Source organism: Scophthalmus maximus, chromosome 17 (assembly GCF_022379125.1).
Source record: "Scophthalmus maximus strain ysfricsl-2021 chromosome 17, ASM2237912v1, whole genome shotgun sequence".
Classification (NCBI taxonomy): domain Eukaryota; kingdom Metazoa; phylum Chordata; class Actinopteri; order Pleuronectiformes; family Scophthalmidae; genus Scophthalmus; species Scophthalmus maximus.
In genome coordinates this window covers 13,390,244-13,406,143 of record NC_061531.1, presented here as the reverse complement: position 1 = coordinate 13,406,143, position 15,900 = coordinate 13,390,244, and the positions used below count along the sequence as shown (strand labels likewise).

The 15,900-nt window shown below is 45.8% G+C and overlaps 3 protein-coding genes across 3 annotated transcripts; all 3 read right to left on the bottom strand.

The window, feature by feature from the left end:
- Positions 1–676: 676 nt before the first annotated feature.
- On the bottom strand, positions 677–5,144 carry trim35-12 (tripartite motif containing 35-12). Its single transcript, XM_035616602.2, has 6 exons — positions 4,123–5,144; positions 3,713–3,808; positions 2,958–3,188; positions 2,847–2,869; positions 2,648–2,766; positions 677–2,560 (listed from the first exon to the last, which is right to left on the bottom strand). Exons 1-6 carry the CDS (start codon positions 4,666–4,668, stop codon positions 2,001–2,003), a joined length of 1,575 nt encoding a protein of 524 aa, XP_035472495.1. The 5' UTR covers positions 4,669–5,144; the 3' UTR covers positions 677–2,000.
- Positions 5,145–5,290: 146 nt separating this feature from the next.
- gipc1 (GIPC PDZ domain containing family, member 1) lies at positions 5,291–10,155 on the bottom strand. Its single transcript, XM_035616611.2, has 7 exons — positions 9,883–10,155; positions 8,910–9,489; positions 8,500–8,685; positions 8,131–8,311; positions 7,437–7,549; positions 7,243–7,324; positions 5,291–6,971 (listed from the first exon to the last, which is right to left on the bottom strand). The coding sequence occupies exons 2-7, from the start codon at positions 9,207–9,209 to the stop codon at positions 6,820–6,822; spliced, it is 1,014 nt and encodes a 337-aa protein (XP_035472504.1). The 5' UTR covers positions 9,210–9,489; positions 9,883–10,155; the 3' UTR covers positions 5,291–6,819.
- Positions 10,156–11,126: 971 nt separating this feature from the next.
- dnajb1a (DnaJ heat shock protein family (Hsp40) member B1a) lies at positions 11,127–15,692 on the bottom strand. The gene is made up of 4 exons (XM_035616610.2): positions 15,527–15,692; positions 14,978–15,216; positions 13,272–13,843; positions 11,127–13,181 (listed from the first exon to the last, which is right to left on the bottom strand). Exons 2-4 carry the CDS (start codon positions 15,186–15,188, stop codon positions 12,951–12,953), a joined length of 1,014 nt encoding a protein of 337 aa, XP_035472503.1. The 5' UTR covers positions 15,189–15,216; positions 15,527–15,692; the 3' UTR covers positions 11,127–12,950.
- Between the last annotated feature and the right edge of the window lie 208 nt (positions 15,693–15,900).

Here is a 15,900-nt window from a genome sequence, read left to right as displayed (position 1 = left end):
AGGGGACAGACTACACAGGGCCCATGGGTGGGGGGGATTAAAAGGTTTTTGTTTGAAGTTACTGAGGCCCCCTCAGTAACACACACACACACACACACACACACACACACACACACACACACACACACACACACACACACACACACACACACACACACACACACACACACACACACACACACACACACACACACACACACACAGTATGATAAGGGGCCCACAATTTGGTTCGACACCCCTGGCAACGGGCCCTGTCAACGTCATCAAAGTGAGGAACTAGGACCAAGTGTTAACTCTAAATCTGCACATTTTTTTCTAAATAAAAGAAAGAAATTGGGTGGTGCCACTCCAACAGGGGAGCTGTTCACCCATCACATTCACTGCTCTGTCACCACTGCTCTTTTCCCCCCGCCCACTCCTCTTCCTCCCACTCCTCGTCACAGGAAGGTTTGAACATGCATCACACTAGGCGTGCTGCAGGGGAGCTGAAGAGGGACGAGATCCTGTTCTCTGTGCTGCCTACACCCTGGCCCCCGGGAGTCGCACCGAGTCGGGCCAGTTTCCACTGACCTCACTGGATCGTCCATGAGATATACAGTGAAACATTCTGGGAGGAACCAGGGTTCAATAAATATTTACTTTATTAGCTGAGAGGAACAACGTTAACATCATGCTGCATGGATTAATATTTGTCCGCACACAATGGTTGGATGTTTATGCAATCACCGTGTGATTTTTTTTATTGTTGTTGAGCTACCATGAGAGTTTTTTTAATCTGTTTCTTTCATCCTTTTCTTTTATGGTTACCCGTTTTATTTGTCTTATTTCATTTCCTGTCTTTGATTTTGATTGCTTCCTTAATTCCTTTATTTTTCCTTTTTTGTGAAGCACTGTGTAACAGCTGTTTTGAGAGGTGCGACAGAAACAAAAGCATTATTATTTATTAAAATATCATTTATAGAAATCATCAATAAATCTGCCAGAATCAAATTCATAAAATGTAATCGTTCCAAGTTTTATTTCATGTCATCACACATGAAACGTGAGGCCACTTGGTACTTGGTTGTACCTGCCAGTGTCCTCACGCAGCTGCATTACAATATTGATCCATGGAAAATGGACACGTGACGCAACACTGGATTGTTTTATTCGAGCATTTAGTTAGTTAGTATGAAGCCTCTAAGCAGTTTCTTTGCGTTCACAATGCTCCCGTGACCCTGCATCGACACCTTTTTATTAAATTTATGATTTGTATTGAGGCATCATTTCAAATAATTTAGCAGCCTTACATTTCATCTGCCCTCAGGTTAACCCCCATGGCAGCAGCATCCCTCAGCGGGCCTACAAGTGCCAACACAAAACAAAGATGAAACAAAGACGGCATCATTTCAGACTGTTCAGCCTCGAGTGTGTGTTTACACAACTCAGATATGGATCACGAATGAAAGTGGCCAAGATCAGAGCGGAGAATATCCACACGAAACCTCAGATCTGAGCCACTTGAATTTTGAATAAAACCACAGAACCAAGAGTTTCTTAACAAAGAATGAGATGAGTTCAACACCTGTGAGAGTCTCCATAGTAACGTGTAGTGTGTGTGTGCGTGCGTGCGTGCGTGCGTGCGTGCGTGCGTGCGTGCGTGCGTACGTACGTGCGTGCGTGCGTGCGTACCGGGGGGAGATTGATGCTCTGGAGAGTGCTCGGGATGCTTAGCGTTATGGCCTCTCTGGCAGAGAGAGGCAGAATGAAGCCCTCCTGGATCTTGAGGGCGAGTCCGTCCCCTGGCTGCTTTCAACAGCTGCTCTGTGCTTCATTAACTTGAATGAGTCCCTAAACGAAACCCAGTCAATTATTGTTTGTGATCGCTCAGCTTGTAACATGCTCATTTTACACACAAACACGCACTGACAATCATCTGCCCACATGATTTGATTTGCACTTTGGGTAATTTATTGAACTTTCAACACACTGACGTGCTCTGCAAGTGGTTCCCATCGAGGTCACCACGTCGCACTGTTCCACACAGCCACTTTGGCGGGGCAGATCTTCAGGGGTTTGGGGTTATTCCCGTTGATGTTGGCTCCGGGGCAGAAGAAGGGGTACATCTTCTCAGTGAAGCGGCCTGTGAAGGTGTAGATGGGCGTCATGCTGACGGGGTTGGAGAAGGTCACCTCTCCGGACTCGTAGTCCAGCTGCACCCTGACCCGGGTCAGCTGCCCCTCCAGGTGCAGCGGGATGCTGGGCCTCGCCATGGCCGCGAACTCGCTCTCGTAGTGCGAGATCATCCAAAAGCCGCCCTCGGGGCAGCCCGAGATGCGTCCCTTCCTGTCGATGGACTCCCTGACCACGCCGAGCATCCAGTCCCCCTTGTCCCCCACCTCCACCTCCCAGGCGTGGCGGCCCGAGGTGAAGCCCTCGGAGCCCAGCACGAACACAAAGTGGCCAAATCGCTCAAGGTTGTCCGGGAGCTGCTTCCGGGAGCCACCGTTGGCCACACTGGTCAGGTCCGAGGAGAGGGACAACCAGGAGTAGGCTGTGTTGGGGTCCAGGGTGATGGGCGCTAAGAAGAAAGGACAAAAGCAGATGGCGATTTAGTGATGTATAAAGAAAATTGCAGATTCATTCGTCACGTCAGCTGAGTGCTCACTGTACTGAACCAGCTCCGCCATCTTCTCCCACACGTGGTACTTGAGGGAGCTGACATGTTTGGCCACATTAATCAGAGCTCCTGACACTTTTTCCGGGTCCTTCTGTGGGATCTGTGCTCTGAGAGGACAGTGACATTATGTAATTAGTGAGTGGGATCTGGATTTGACAGATACTGCAGAAGATTAAAAGCTTCTTACCTTTTCTTTGTGTTAGTATAATTCTGAAATCAAAAGAGAATGTGTCATAAACACTGTTTTGCCGGGTCACAGCGAATTCAGAAAGGGAACTAATCTAAGAAATCCTCTCACCTGAAGGAAGAGAGCGTCACTGGACGCGATCTCGTTCTCGATGGCGATGACGGCGTGAGAGAAGGTGAGGATCTCTCGGGTGATGCTGTCGGACTTCTTCTTCACCAGCTCTTTCTTCTCCTCGTCCTCCTGCTGCAGGGCGGCCAGTCGCGCCGCCTCCTCCCGCCGCAGAAACTCTCGGAGCTGTTCGAACTCCTCTCTGATCTGCTTCTCGGTGGCCTGAGTCTGGTTCTAGCACACGTGGAGATTAAAAGTCAAACAGGAAAATACACGTTACCGACACGAACGTTGCAGTCTGCTTTGTCTCATGTCAATTTCCCTGTTTTAAAAAAAATGTCTTATCTATTTCTGCCTGTTTATCTACATCTCGTCCTCTGGACTGTCACAATAAGAGCAATCATTACTTATACTATTTTTTCAATTACGTCTTAGAATAAGTAAATGTTCCTAATATTTTCGTACATTAAATGTACTCCCAGTCCAAAGATGTGTAATTCCCTTTATTTACTGTACATAATACGTCTAAGTGTCACTTTTTGAAACAAACACTACATCAAATATACCCAAGATCTGACCACTCGCTCCAAAGAAACACATTCTGCCCCAGTATCAGAACTTAAAAGTGCCCTGAAAGAAAACTAGGCTGCTCTTCCAACCCCTCGGCCGACGTGTTTACACACTAATAGTTTGCGGATCATTGTCAGCGATCATGCAGGTTTCCCTCGGGTTTCTTGGATCTTTGTGTTTGTTGATACCTTCATGTGGACAGTTGTGTCATCACACTCCTGCTTGGCCTGATACAGGTGACGCAGGTTTTTCTTCAGAGGAACCAGCTCCTCCTTCAGCTCTGCCTGAGAGGTGAAGGAGAGGTAGAGAACGTGACGACATGTCGGGGGAATGTGCATCCCTGCATTGAAACTTTGAGAGCTGTTAATGATGGATCATCACCACACGAGCCCTGAATGTTTCTGACTTCACACGGCTACTAAGAGCTCAAGGTCAACGTGGGCGACATGATCGAGTCGATCAACGGCCACCGCCTGATTGGCTGCCGAGTTTCAAAGAATTTTACTCTTAAAAAAAAAAAGTGGATTATATTGATCAGTGCACATAAATGCATCGCCACTAATAATAATTGTACTGCAGATAGACACGAGCACATTACCTTGAGGTCCTGAGCCCCCTCATCCAGGGGACACACTCGGTGTCCCTGGTGCTTCTTGGAGGTGTGACACACACAGCACAAGACTTCAAAGTCATCGAGACAGAAGAGCTTGAGAATTTCCCCGTGTAAGCTGCACTTTTCCTCCACCATCCCCGCGTCCTCCCCAGTCCCGCCGGCCCGAGCCCACGTCCCAGCCGGGGCCGCCTTGCGCTCCTGCTCCCTCAGGAAGGTGTCGGCCACGTTCTTCAGGGCCAGGCTGACCGTGGGCTCCGTCAGGGCGCACTTCATCCTGCAGACGGGACACTCGCGCCGGGCCTTCTTCTTGTTCCAGAACTGCTGCAGGCAGGCTCGGCAGAAGCTGTGGCTGCACTGGAGCACCACGGGCTCCTTGAAGACCTCGCAGCAGATGGGACAGGACAGTTCCTCCTCCAGCATGGAGCCCGAGCGCGAGGTAACGGCCCGCGGCCGGAGGGCTGAGGCCACCTTGGGACTCTGGAGGAAGGACAGTTTCCCCGGCTGAGAGGAAGCTCGTGGGCGCAGCGCCATGGCCGGTTCCTGTAGGCGGGAGGCTGCTGCTCTTTGTTACCGAGAGCAGACTCTCTCAAGAGGCAGTGTCCTCCCCTCTGCCTGCGGTCCACAGAGTAATCTGGACACAGTTTATTTTGCGACCAGGTTTGAAGATCAACTGCCACTTGAAGAACTGGTTTGCTTTACTTCTAGTAAATACAGGACGTGTCGCCACCCCGGAGCACTGAGGAGCAGGGCAGCCTCCAGCTGAGTCAAAGGGGCATGTTTTTCTCCTTTGCAGAAAAAAAGCAAGTCTGTTACTAAAAAGTGCTCCCGGTCCCAAAGTCGGACACTGGTGACTTAAGAAGGTAAACAGAAATCAAAACAGCAAATGACCCCGCTGAGCTTCACCAGCACTATCAGGTTCACTGGGGGGGGATCTCATTACTTGACACTCAAAAGTGATCTCGCTCTCTATTTAAATGTCATATATATTTCAGTAAGGACACGGGAGTGTGAACAGTCACATCGCCTTCTTTCATAACTGCTCAATCTGATCTGAATATTTATAGATAAAACCAGTGGGATATCCGAGTGTGCTCCAAACTGCAGAGCACCGTGTTGTGTTCAGGAAAGACCAAAAACAGAGAGGGGAGAAAACTGCCATGTCAATGTTATTATTGCATTACAATTGGACAATGACAACAGTGTAATACAAAGCCATCAAATGAACGTGTTCTTCTCAGTGTTACAGTGTTCTAGCATCATGTTGTTTTTTTCATCACATGACCCCAGTTTAGATTTTCATCAACTCTAAAGAATGAAACAAAAACAACAAAAGTAGCTTCATAAATTTGGACACACTGAAAAGGTTAACACCAAAGTTTTTTTGTTTTTTTTAAGACGTTCTGTTTACCTACGCATAGTAGTTGGTGCAACATTGCCTGTTTTTCCTCTCTGTGAACACATGTAACTGTGACACATGGTGGAAGTAGTTTGGTATCCTTCTGCTCCAACGAAGATATACTTGCATGAAATGAGGAAAAAAAATTAAATAAAGGCTTTTTGTACTTCACCAATTCCATTTTCTTTCTTTCTTCCTAATACAACTTCTCCGTTTCACAGTCTCTCTTCTTTCTATACTTTTCTGCTTCAAAACAAAGTAGTTACAAGATCAAATTCTTCATCTGTTAAACACTTGTTTTAAAATAGATATCACATCACTTTATATAAAAAACACCAGCTATATAAAAAAAAATAAGTCAACACAATCCACAAACCTGGAAACTGATCTGCTTCTCATTTCCCATAGAACGACCTTCAACCACAGGTTAATTAACACTGATTCTCTTTAACACTGTCAGATGTGGGGTACGTAAGACTGGAATGTGCCACCGTCTCCATTTATCTCACAGAAACACACACACACACAAAGCATGGAGTGTGTGTGTGAACAGTGGGCAAAAAAAGGTCAGGAGCTACAGTTTAAAATGACCCTTCTGTAGCCACGCATGTTTCTTTGACTTAAAATAACAAAACATTGAACCAGCAGAATTCATGATGACGATAAAAAATATAACAGCACATGCTTGTAAAAACGGATCCACAACAGTAATATCGAGTGGTTCAGGACGACACTGCTGCATTTCAGGGAGGCCGACGACGCTCACCAGGTGAGGTACAGTGCGATCGCTGTTCACTTCTACTGTTGGTTTACAGCGCAGAGCAACAGTGGGGGGAAAATATATCACATTTCTTTATGCCAAGTATCACATATCTACTTTGCGTTCGCTGTTGCCGTTCATTTTTTTTTTTTCCCCCAAAGTAGAGACTTGTGCTGCACTTGTTCCAATGCCAGCAACTACAACAATGACATGCAGGGTCACGTGATGCGGTCGAGGGGAATGCTCGGCAGCGTGCTTGTAGTTTTGGGATTAAGCCGGAAGACATATAAAAGCACTTGGTAAGTCAGAGTCACCTTTTCTTCTCCCATTAACTGGCATTATCCTCTTTGACGAAGCAGAGTCTCCCAGAAGGTACGCCCGAAATGAAAAAAAACAAAAACAGTAGAAGTATACACCGGAGTAAAACAAACTTGTGACGGTAGTGTTTGCGTTTTCCTAGTAGTGCTAAATGTTGTAGGGCGTCATGTCGCACACAGAAATCGTTCTGCTCCATCGATTCCAGTGGTTACACCCGTCCGACCTTGGCATCTCCGATGGCGCCCCAAACGTCGAACACAAATTCGTCCGGGAAGGCGAAGTCTCCCAGGGTTTCGTCCAACGCCTCGGCAAACTCGTCAGGGTTCTTTTTGTCCTTCCCAAGCTCAACCATGGTAGCCGCTGAGGAGAGAGAGAGAGAGACGTCAGAGAACATTTAGTGAACATGCGACAGAAAATTAAACCACAGACACATTTAAAACCAGCCGTTTTCAGACTTGGAAAAGTCCAGGAAAAGTTCAGGAAAATGTCCGCAAAACTGCATCCAGAAGTCACACCAGCAGCAAAAATTCTGGAACATTCTGTGGCAAGCCTGCAGGATGCTTGACATGATGGTAATGCGGCTGCAAAAGCAGTGTTTTTGCTTGCAGTCTGGAAGCAGCGTTACCCTTACCAAGCTCGCTGTCTCTGATGCCCATGTAGCTCTCAAGAAGGTCATCCACCTTCTCAATGGCCTTTTCCTCAAATGCAGAAGGCTGGGAGGGGGGAGAAAGAAAAAAAAATTGCAACACAAACTCAGGCGATACAACAAAACTTAAGAGAACAGAGACCTGTTATTAGTGGAACAGCTGCTGTCAACACACTCACCAGTTCCTCCACGGTAGCCGGACCTTTGGATCGCAGCCGCAGGGTTCCCCTGCCCGTCCCCAGCTGAACCCCCGAGGACGACCTGGACCCTCCGGACCGCTGGCCGATCATATCTATACAAAACAAATCAAGCATTCCATCAACACGTTATACTGCCAAATAAAAATCTTTATTTCCCAGCTGTGACAGTGCTGAACATCACACACACACACACACGCATACACACACACACACAGTTAATTTGGTCCTTTGCAGGCTACTGCATGTTATAGCTGAAGAAAATGGACCCAAGGGGCAACTAAATGGCCTAATAAGCAGTTAGATGCTTATCATGAGCAGCCTAGGCACCAATTTCATTAAGTCTGGCTTTTGTCTCTTCATTTTAAGCAATATGATTTTAGATAATAAACTATAAATCAAAGAGAATGAAAATGAGGTTTAAAGGACATCATCGTACATTGAATGAAAAGCTATGAAATCTAAACTTAAATACTGCCTTCACAGCCGCAAGTGTAACAATAATATTTGCTGTTTGTTAAGACTGCTCCAGTAACTCAGAGTGAATTTCGGGGGAGGGTAGAAGACAAAAGGTTGGGGAGCATGTCGTGCTGCTGCACAACCACACTGCCCAACAAATGTCACAGTTAAACCCTTATCTCAGACGTGACTTTCCGTTTCTTCCTCCAACACGTACCGAAGGCCTTGAGAGGCTCCACCAGCTTGATGGTGAAATCCTTCCCTCTGGGCAGCTCCTTCAGCATCTTGGCCACCTCGTAGTGTCGGCAGCCAATCAGGCGGTGGCCGTTGATCGACTCGATCATGTCGCCCACGTTGATGACCTGGATCTGGTGGATGATGCTCCCCTCGCGGATTCTCTGAAAACGGTGAACATCAAATGGATAATCCCACACACTTATCAAGTTTATTGTGTTCTCCTACATAAATGTCATTTTCCCTCGTTTTATGTGCCGCAGTTATTGTCTATATTTAGTTTCAGGCTCATGTCTTTCCCTGCGGATACAAGAGGATCAATTTTTCTCTCTGGCAATTTAATGTTCCTCACCTTGATGAAAGCGTAGCCGGCTCCATTATCGGTGATCGTCAGCCCCAGTGCATCCTCCCCTTTGAACACCTCTATTTCCTTTTTCTGTCCTTTAATGTGGGCAAAAATAAAGTCCTCTAGTCCAATCTGACCTCCCAAGAGTTTGTCCATGTCCACCTTGTGAGTGTTCAGTGTGCAAAACATAACCTGCGCAGGGGAAACAACAGACGAGAGTTACAGTGATGCTTTCAGCCCTATTGAACGGAAGCAAATCTATTTAACCTCACACCGACCACAATCAGCAATGCAATTGGCATTAGCATTAACCGACTGATCTATGAAATGTCAAATAGACTATGATATATGACAATGATAAACAGAAAACTGCCACTTGAATTTGAGAGGCACCCCTAATCACCAGACTGACTCACCTCAGACGGCGGTATCCCAAAAGCCTCACCGATCTTGGCGTAGAGCTCCCGCACGTTGCTGAAGCCCTCGATGCGGCCCGTGGGGCTGCCGTGGGCGAGCTGCGTGTGGAAGATGAGGCGAGGCCGCATGCTGCTGGGCGGAGGAGGCAGACCTTCGGAGGTGGCACCTTCGCCCAGGCCAAGAACGCCTCCGTCGAGCCCGTCCATGCCTGGCACATTGAGACCGGCGCGGATGGGCTCCGCTTCCTCGTTCTCGACCAACGGGGACGCCTTCTTCCTTCTTCCCAGACCCAGAGGCATAGTAGTCCCAACAGGGCGAGCAGAGGGAGTGGAGGAGAGGAGGAGAGGAGGCTGCTCTGGGGGAGGATGCTATGCTGCAATCAAAGCCAACATAAAACCTTGACAGCCAAATCAGCTGCAGGTCTGCCGGGGGTTTACGTCACAGCAGCAGTGTGGTCCTCCAGACCAGCTATGGAAGCGGACTTGTCCAGGCACTGTATGGATTTCCACATGAACACACCAGAGCAGCTCACATCGCTGGGTCTGCCAGGACCAGCACCCGGCAGTGGGAGGTCTTCAGCTGCAAAACAGAGACAAACTATTGCATATTTAAACATTTACGTGTGTTATACAGTCAACCTGTGTCGTTATATATCCACAAACGTGTACGCAAGGCTGATAGCATTAAATAAGTAGCACATTTAGCACTGACAGCACGGCTCTTCCTTGACATGACACCATGCTAACGTTAGCTCCACTCGCAGCATCACGGGCAACTCGCCGACAGCCAGCCACTTAGCATTTAGCTGCTAGACACGGAAGCTAATTCAGCGCCGTCGCCCCTCGGCAGTAACTCGGAGCTCTACTGTCTCTGACGCGTTGGGGGCCAGTTAGCTGGATTGACTGTGACCGGTGAGTGTGGGCGGGGGAGGGGGGGCACGACCAGGCCGGCCGGTCGCTCGCTCGCTCTTACCGGGGGAGCAGGAGTTTCTTTTAGCCAACTGTCGTTAGCCTGCCTCGCTCCTGTTAGCTTAGCCCGCTAGCGGCGCTGCTGTGAGTTGCTCAGAATGACGTTACGCCGCTGGCAGAGAGAGTCCAGCGTCTTTCTGCTGCTTTTCTTCCCGACAGGTTGACTGGTCCCGCGGCGGGTCGGAGGAGAAGTACAGCGCCTGTGAGTGTCGGTGTGCGGGGCTGGATTCTCTCTCTGTGTGTCTCTGCCCAGCAGGGGTGGGACAGTGACGCCTTCGGGGTCCCTCGTAAACAACAGCTTCCAATTGGACCGGTTGTTCTGAAGTATTCTGATCCTTTTCCTCAAGTAAAAGTTCTAATGCTACTCTTTAAAAAATACTAACTCACTAGTAAAACTGTGTCAAAACTACTTAAGTAAAAGTACTAATACCAAACTGTAAATATACTAGTAATATACTGTCCCTTTTATTGGTTTATTAAACTTTATTTAAAAATAATTAGAGAAATATTCACAATCACAATCCGCCAACCTCAAAAGAATTAAAAGTATACACGTTTTACATAATTAGCGGGAAAAACAGCAAATTGTCATCTTTGAGAAGATGAAATGTTTGGTATTTTTCAGCCAACAATTTGATTAGTCAACTGGTGGTTTCAGCTTTACTTTATACTGTTAGGTAGTTTGATTGATAAAAAGGCATCATATTTAGGCCCCTCATATGCTGTTTTTATTTTCAAACTGTTAATCTGTCAGATAAATGTAGGGCAGTAAAAAGTATAAAATAATTCCCTTTAAAACGGTGCAGTAAGACGTATAAAATGACATGAAAGTAAGATACAGTACAACTTTGTCATTGTTTGACTGATAAGACTTGTTGTCATGTCAGGTATACACTACCCTCTGGTGGCCACACAGCGTAACTATATCTGACTATTGTAAACGTTTTATTTTGAAGGTTCACTACCCGTAGTAAACACGAAGTTCTTCCGGTTAACACCTTCAAAATAAAACCGTGACCTTCATAGTTTTTACTGTCTAAATATATTAATTTTTATTTTTTTTGAGAGATTAGGTTGAAATTGCAAAGAAAGTTGTCTTTTCTTTTAAGACAAGAACAATTCATTTAGATTCCTAAGACATTGTCACCTTTGCTTGAAGTGCTGTTAGTTGTGTCTAGTCTTCACAATGCAGTGTCATGTACTACTGTCAGACCTGTGTCCTCAATAATTAAAACACACAGGCTTAAATCAATGATATACTAGCCAGTTTCTTTAATGTGGAAATGCAAGTCATCACAGCATAGGAAAAATCTATTTAAAAAAAAAAGTAAATCTATTATCATTTCATAAAAGCTCTTTTGTGAAAAATCATGAATCCCAACCTGAGGAATTTCAAAAACTACATGAACAAGATGAACAAAAATAATGCTAATAACTTTTTTTCCGTTAAAAAAACTAACAGGAAAACGTTTGCAAGGAAACGAAAAACAATAATCCTTTTTTTTTAACAAAAAAACTATTTAACCATTACAGAGATTATACATCTCTACAATCATGTTAAACCACATGTTTTTGTCAAATAGAAACTTAAAACTCCAGCAGGAGCAGGTTCAGGTAGGTCACACCAACGCTAGAAATATTTAAAATGTGCAAATGAACCATCTGGTTAACAAAACCTCCATCGTCACCAAAGTCGAAGCAGACTTCAAGCGTTTCTTTCACATTCTTACTAAACTGTGAAACTTAAATATTTCCAGATGCTGTACTTCTTTCTAGCGAACGCAGTCAGTATGAGAAATAAGAAAAGACGTGTTAAAAGACAGAAAAATGAAACAAAACTTTCCTGCAGGTCTTTAAATTGGGGGCTTAAACTTATTTTCAAATCTCAGTCTCTGCAATATTTAAGCTGGTGCCGCAGTAAAGCTCCAGAGTTATATCATGTCTCATAAAAAAAGTAATTGGAAAAAAAAGAGGCTCACTGGCTTTAGATGAAACAAACTGTCAAACAGACGAGTACTAACAAATGAACATACATATGTTGTGCATCTTCAAAGTGTACAAATTAAGCTTTGAGATTCGAATAATTTGTTAGTCACACATGACGGGACACACATGCTCTCAACGCACTTTACACGTCACACACACAAACATACATATTTTATAATAACATGGGGATAATTATATGGCACAAAAAGTCAAATGTGTAACACGATAAAGTGTGTACTCCTGGTTAAACAGGATATTGCAAAAAAGTAAACATTTTGAAAGAAACACCTGGGACACGCACCATTCTGGATTTTTCTCTCCTTTTGATACGTTGACTCAGGTTATCTCCTCCCGACGCAGAATACTGATCGGACATGAAGTGCTTCTTCTTTCCTAAAATGTAAAATCTGCTTAGTGCTACATTGCGGTGTGGAAATAGCATCGTTCATATGTATGATTACATATCGGAAATCTTTTACGCTCCACACGGCATATTTTCTCGTGACGATTTATGAGTTTAGCCCTGCAAAGAGTCTCATGGATAGCGGAAACAAATCACATCCTGTTGGTTTTTATAGCTACATTCAAGCATACGACAGTGCACCTGAGGTATAGTTAATCATCTGGCTGCTGCACTGAAACCAAATTCTTGGTTACTAAATAAAAATTTCAACGGTTACAATTCAATGACCTCTAAAAAAAAAAAAACACTTCTCACATTTCTCTGGACTTTCTCCTTCTTGCAGCCAAACTATGACCCATCACTGATAACCTCTGTACACACACCCACCATTTATTTTTCTGACTTGAATCTGATATCGCTGCGGGCATCGCTACTCAACCTCAGCTGAACGCACCACACAAAGCCAAAAGTCAGCTGTTCTGTCAGTTTACAAGTCTTCAGATATTCATTAAACTGACTGGATACTGGCAAAGGAATTTAGCTTTGCCGTTCAGACAGTAATATTTTACAGCTGGAACCAAATCTGCCCCACGCCTCAAACTGTCACGGGCCAAAATGTGATGATACACAGGAAATGATAACTTTTTTATACTTTTTTTGGGCAAACTTTTCATCGCCTCAGGTCACGGTGGAAGGATCTGTTTGAGTGCATCACGCGTGCTTTGTCCTAGTTTGTCAGGGAATTTAACAGTGAAGTCCAAGATCATGTCGCCCCTCTTCTCGGGGCACTTGGAGAGGGGCAGCCCTTCTCCGGCGATGCGCTTTTTCATGCCAGGTTTAACGACGTCCCTGGAAGTCACAGTGATGGTCCGGCCGTCCAGGGTCGGGGCGTTGACCGTGCATCCACACAACGCCTGGCGAGAGACACAGAGTCAAAACAATGTTACTGCAACAGGTAATACATTGTCTTTTTCTTTAAACTTCAGATATCTTTGTTCACTTACTTCTCTGAGTGATATTTTCGCAGGGTAAATTATATCTGAGCCCTCTCTTCTAAACACCAGATGGGGTTTATCTTTGACCACAAACACCACATCTGCAGGAATGTTGCTGGGAGTTTCATCTCCCTCCCTGGGGAAGGTGATCTTTGTCCCCTCCTTCCAGCCACGTTTGATGTCGACGGTTAAAATCTTGTCCTCGCTGCGCACGGTGCAGCCGTCCGGGTTGAGTCTCTTGCGCGAAATCTTCATCTTTTTGGTGCAGCCGGAGAAGATCTCCTCCAGGCTCACCCTCAGCTCGTGCACAACAGGCGGGTCCTTCTTCTTCTCGCGCGCCCTGTGTGGGGCTCCTGCGTGGGATTTGAAGGGCCTGTGAAACCCGCCCATGCCACCGAACGCCGTGAAGGGATCGTTGATTTCCATGTCCTCCTCCCCATTCTGCGAGAAGAAATTATCGAACGGGCTGCGGCCTCCGAAGAACTCGGAGAAGATTACGTGAGGGTCTCCTTGGAAGGTGTAGTTGTAGCTTTGACCGCTGTATCCTCCTCCGCCTACACCACCAGCCGAACCCTTTAAACCTGATGAGGAGAAAAAAAGAAGAACGAAATATCATAGCTTTGGAACTGTCTGTTTCACTAGTCAATGACTATTAAATGACCAAATTCAAAGGATCTATGGCTGCAACTGACATTTCATTATCTATATACCTGTGGATTATTTTCCTCAGTTCACCTATTGATCATTTAGTTTATATAATGTCAAAAAAAGTGAAAACATGATGAATGGTTTTGACCATAGAGACCAAATATATTTCATGACTTACATATAAGACAAATAAAAAGTAGCTGATCCTCACATTTAAAAAGCAATTTTGAAAAAGGCCCCAAACAATTAATCTACCAGCAAAAAAATATAATACAGAAAATATTGCACATTCATTTTTAATTGAGAACTGATAGGTTAATTAAATCAGCTCCCAGTGAATGCTCACAAAAATGTTTCTTGATTTGACAAGAACAATTTATAATCAGAAAATACATGATTTTCAGATTATTTAGACTTAAATACTGATACCAGTTTTTAAAAATCCATTATCAGCTGGACTCAATAAAGGCCTCTGAGTAGCTGCCACAGTGTAAACAAATTAAATAGTATTGGGATAATGGGTTAGGGTTACGGTTCACAAACTATGTTAAGTTTCATCTACAATCTTTCATACAGGAATGAGGAATAAGGTCTATAATAAAAGTGACCTGAAATGACTTCTGTTTGATATTATATATAAAATATAAAACAAACAAAAAGAATTACATTGGGGGGGGGCGGGGGCTCCCGTTGGGGGCGGGGCGCCATATACATGTAGTTTCGAGTGTTTTTTTTCAAGCGCTAAAAAGTCCATAAAAGATAATAACAGACAAAAACAGCCTCGAGGCACAAGTCGGTGATTCTTTTCCCCCCAACTAGTTAAACAGAAATGATTATCACCTCCAGAGAGCCAGACCCACAGGACAGTCAAGAACTCGCTGTTTCCAGTACATTCCACACACACACACACACACACACACAGGGCAGTGACCTATCTGGAGGACGCATCGGTGCATCGGCTGGGTGCAGCACACTGGTCAAGAGCCAGCGTGGGGCGGTTGGTCGAGATAAGAGGAGGAGTGGCACAAGCCACAACCACATGCACCAGGCGGTTCGAGTTGAGTTACCTTCTTCTCCGAAGCGATCGTAAACGTCCTTCTTCTTGGCGTCGCTGAGCACGTCGTAGGCTTCCGCGACCTCCTTGAATTTGTCTTCGGCTCCGGCAGACTTGTTCTTGTCGGGGTGGAAGCGCAGGGCCTGTCTCCGGTACGCCTTCTTGATCTCGTCCTCGGACGCGCCTCTGGCCAGCCCGAGCACTTTGTAGTAATCTTTACCCATCACGACGGCGGCGTCAGTTCGTCCTCCGCTTCATTAAAACATCACCATCACCATCATCATCACCACCATCATCATCATCATCATCACTTTAGTTCCTGCTCGGTGCCAGACAGCGACACATCCAGCGTGTCATGTGTGTGTGTGTGTGTATGTGTGTGGTGTGTCGTGTGTGTGTGTGTGTGTGTGTATGTGTGTGTCGTGTGTGTGTGTGTGTGTGTGCGTGTGCGTGTGCGTGCGGGACAGGGTGACAGGCTCCGCCGCCGCAGCTGCGGCAAGTAGGTGGCTAGCAAACGGTCAAGGTTAGCTTCCCCTCGCTTGTCACACAGTCGCAGACTCACAGTTGTCGATAGCGTTGTTTGCTCCGCGCCGAGACGAGAACAGGAAGCTGTCGCCGCCGAAGTCGAACCACGGAACGAGAGAAACGCGGAGGAGCGTCGCATCCGAGCTGTCGCCGCAAACCCGCGTAAAGAAACTTCTGGAAGATGCTGGTGCTGCTGTCGTCTGTCGCCAGCGCCGCGTCGAGAGGGTTCACTCCCAGCTACTTCCGGCTTCGCCTGAGCCTCGCGGCTGGACCGCAGAGAAGCGGCGGATCTGTCTTCAACATGAAAATATTACAAATGGATTCACTCAGAAGATGTTTCTGCGAATACGATTTCTGTATTATTGTTGAATAGATCAAATTAATTGCTGTGTGCCTCAATAATCGTCCCCT

What these genes read in the sequence shown, in the direction of transcription:
- gipc1 (XM_035616611.2), bottom strand. Translation starts at nt 9,209, where the DNA reads ATGCCTCTGGGTCTGGGAAGAAGGAAGAAGGCGTCCCCGTTGGTCGAG. An exon ending in TTGGGATACCGCCGTCTGAG is followed by an intron (nt 8,686 to 8,909) that starts GTGAGTCAGTCT and finishes TCCCCTGCGCAG; the next exon opens with GTTATGTTTTGCACACTGAA. An exon ending in GGAGCCTCTCAAGGCCTTCG is followed by an intron (nt 7,550 to 8,130) that starts GTACGTGTTGGA and finishes TGTTTTGTATAG; the next exon opens with ATATGATCGGCCAGCGGTCC.
- trim35-12 (XM_035616602.2), bottom strand. Translation starts at nt 4,668, where the DNA reads ATGGCGCTGCGCCCACGAGCTTCCTCTCAGCCGGGGAAACTGTCCTTC. An exon ending in ACACAACTGTCCACATGAAG is followed by an intron (nt 3,189 to 3,712) that starts GTATCAACAAAC and finishes CACGTGTGCTAG; the next exon opens with AACCAGACTCAGGCCACCGA. An exon ending in TATACTAACACAAAGAAAAG is followed by an intron (nt 2,767 to 2,846) that starts GTAAGAAGCTTT and finishes CTGTCCTCTCAG; the next exon opens with AGCACAGATCCCACAGAAGG.
- dnajb1a (XM_035616610.2), bottom strand. Translation starts at nt 15,188, where the DNA reads ATGGGTAAAGATTACTACAAAGTGCTCGGGCTGGCCAGAGGCGCGTCC. An exon ending in CGATCGCTTCGGAGAAGAAG is followed by an intron (nt 13,844 to 14,977) that starts GTAACTCAACTC and finishes TCTCCTCATCAG; the next exon opens with GTTTAAAGGGTTCGGCTGGT. An exon ending in CGAAAATATCACTCAGAGAA is followed by an intron (nt 13,182 to 13,271) that starts GTAAGTGAACAA and finishes GTCTCTCGCCAG; the next exon opens with GCGTTGTGTGGATGCACGGT.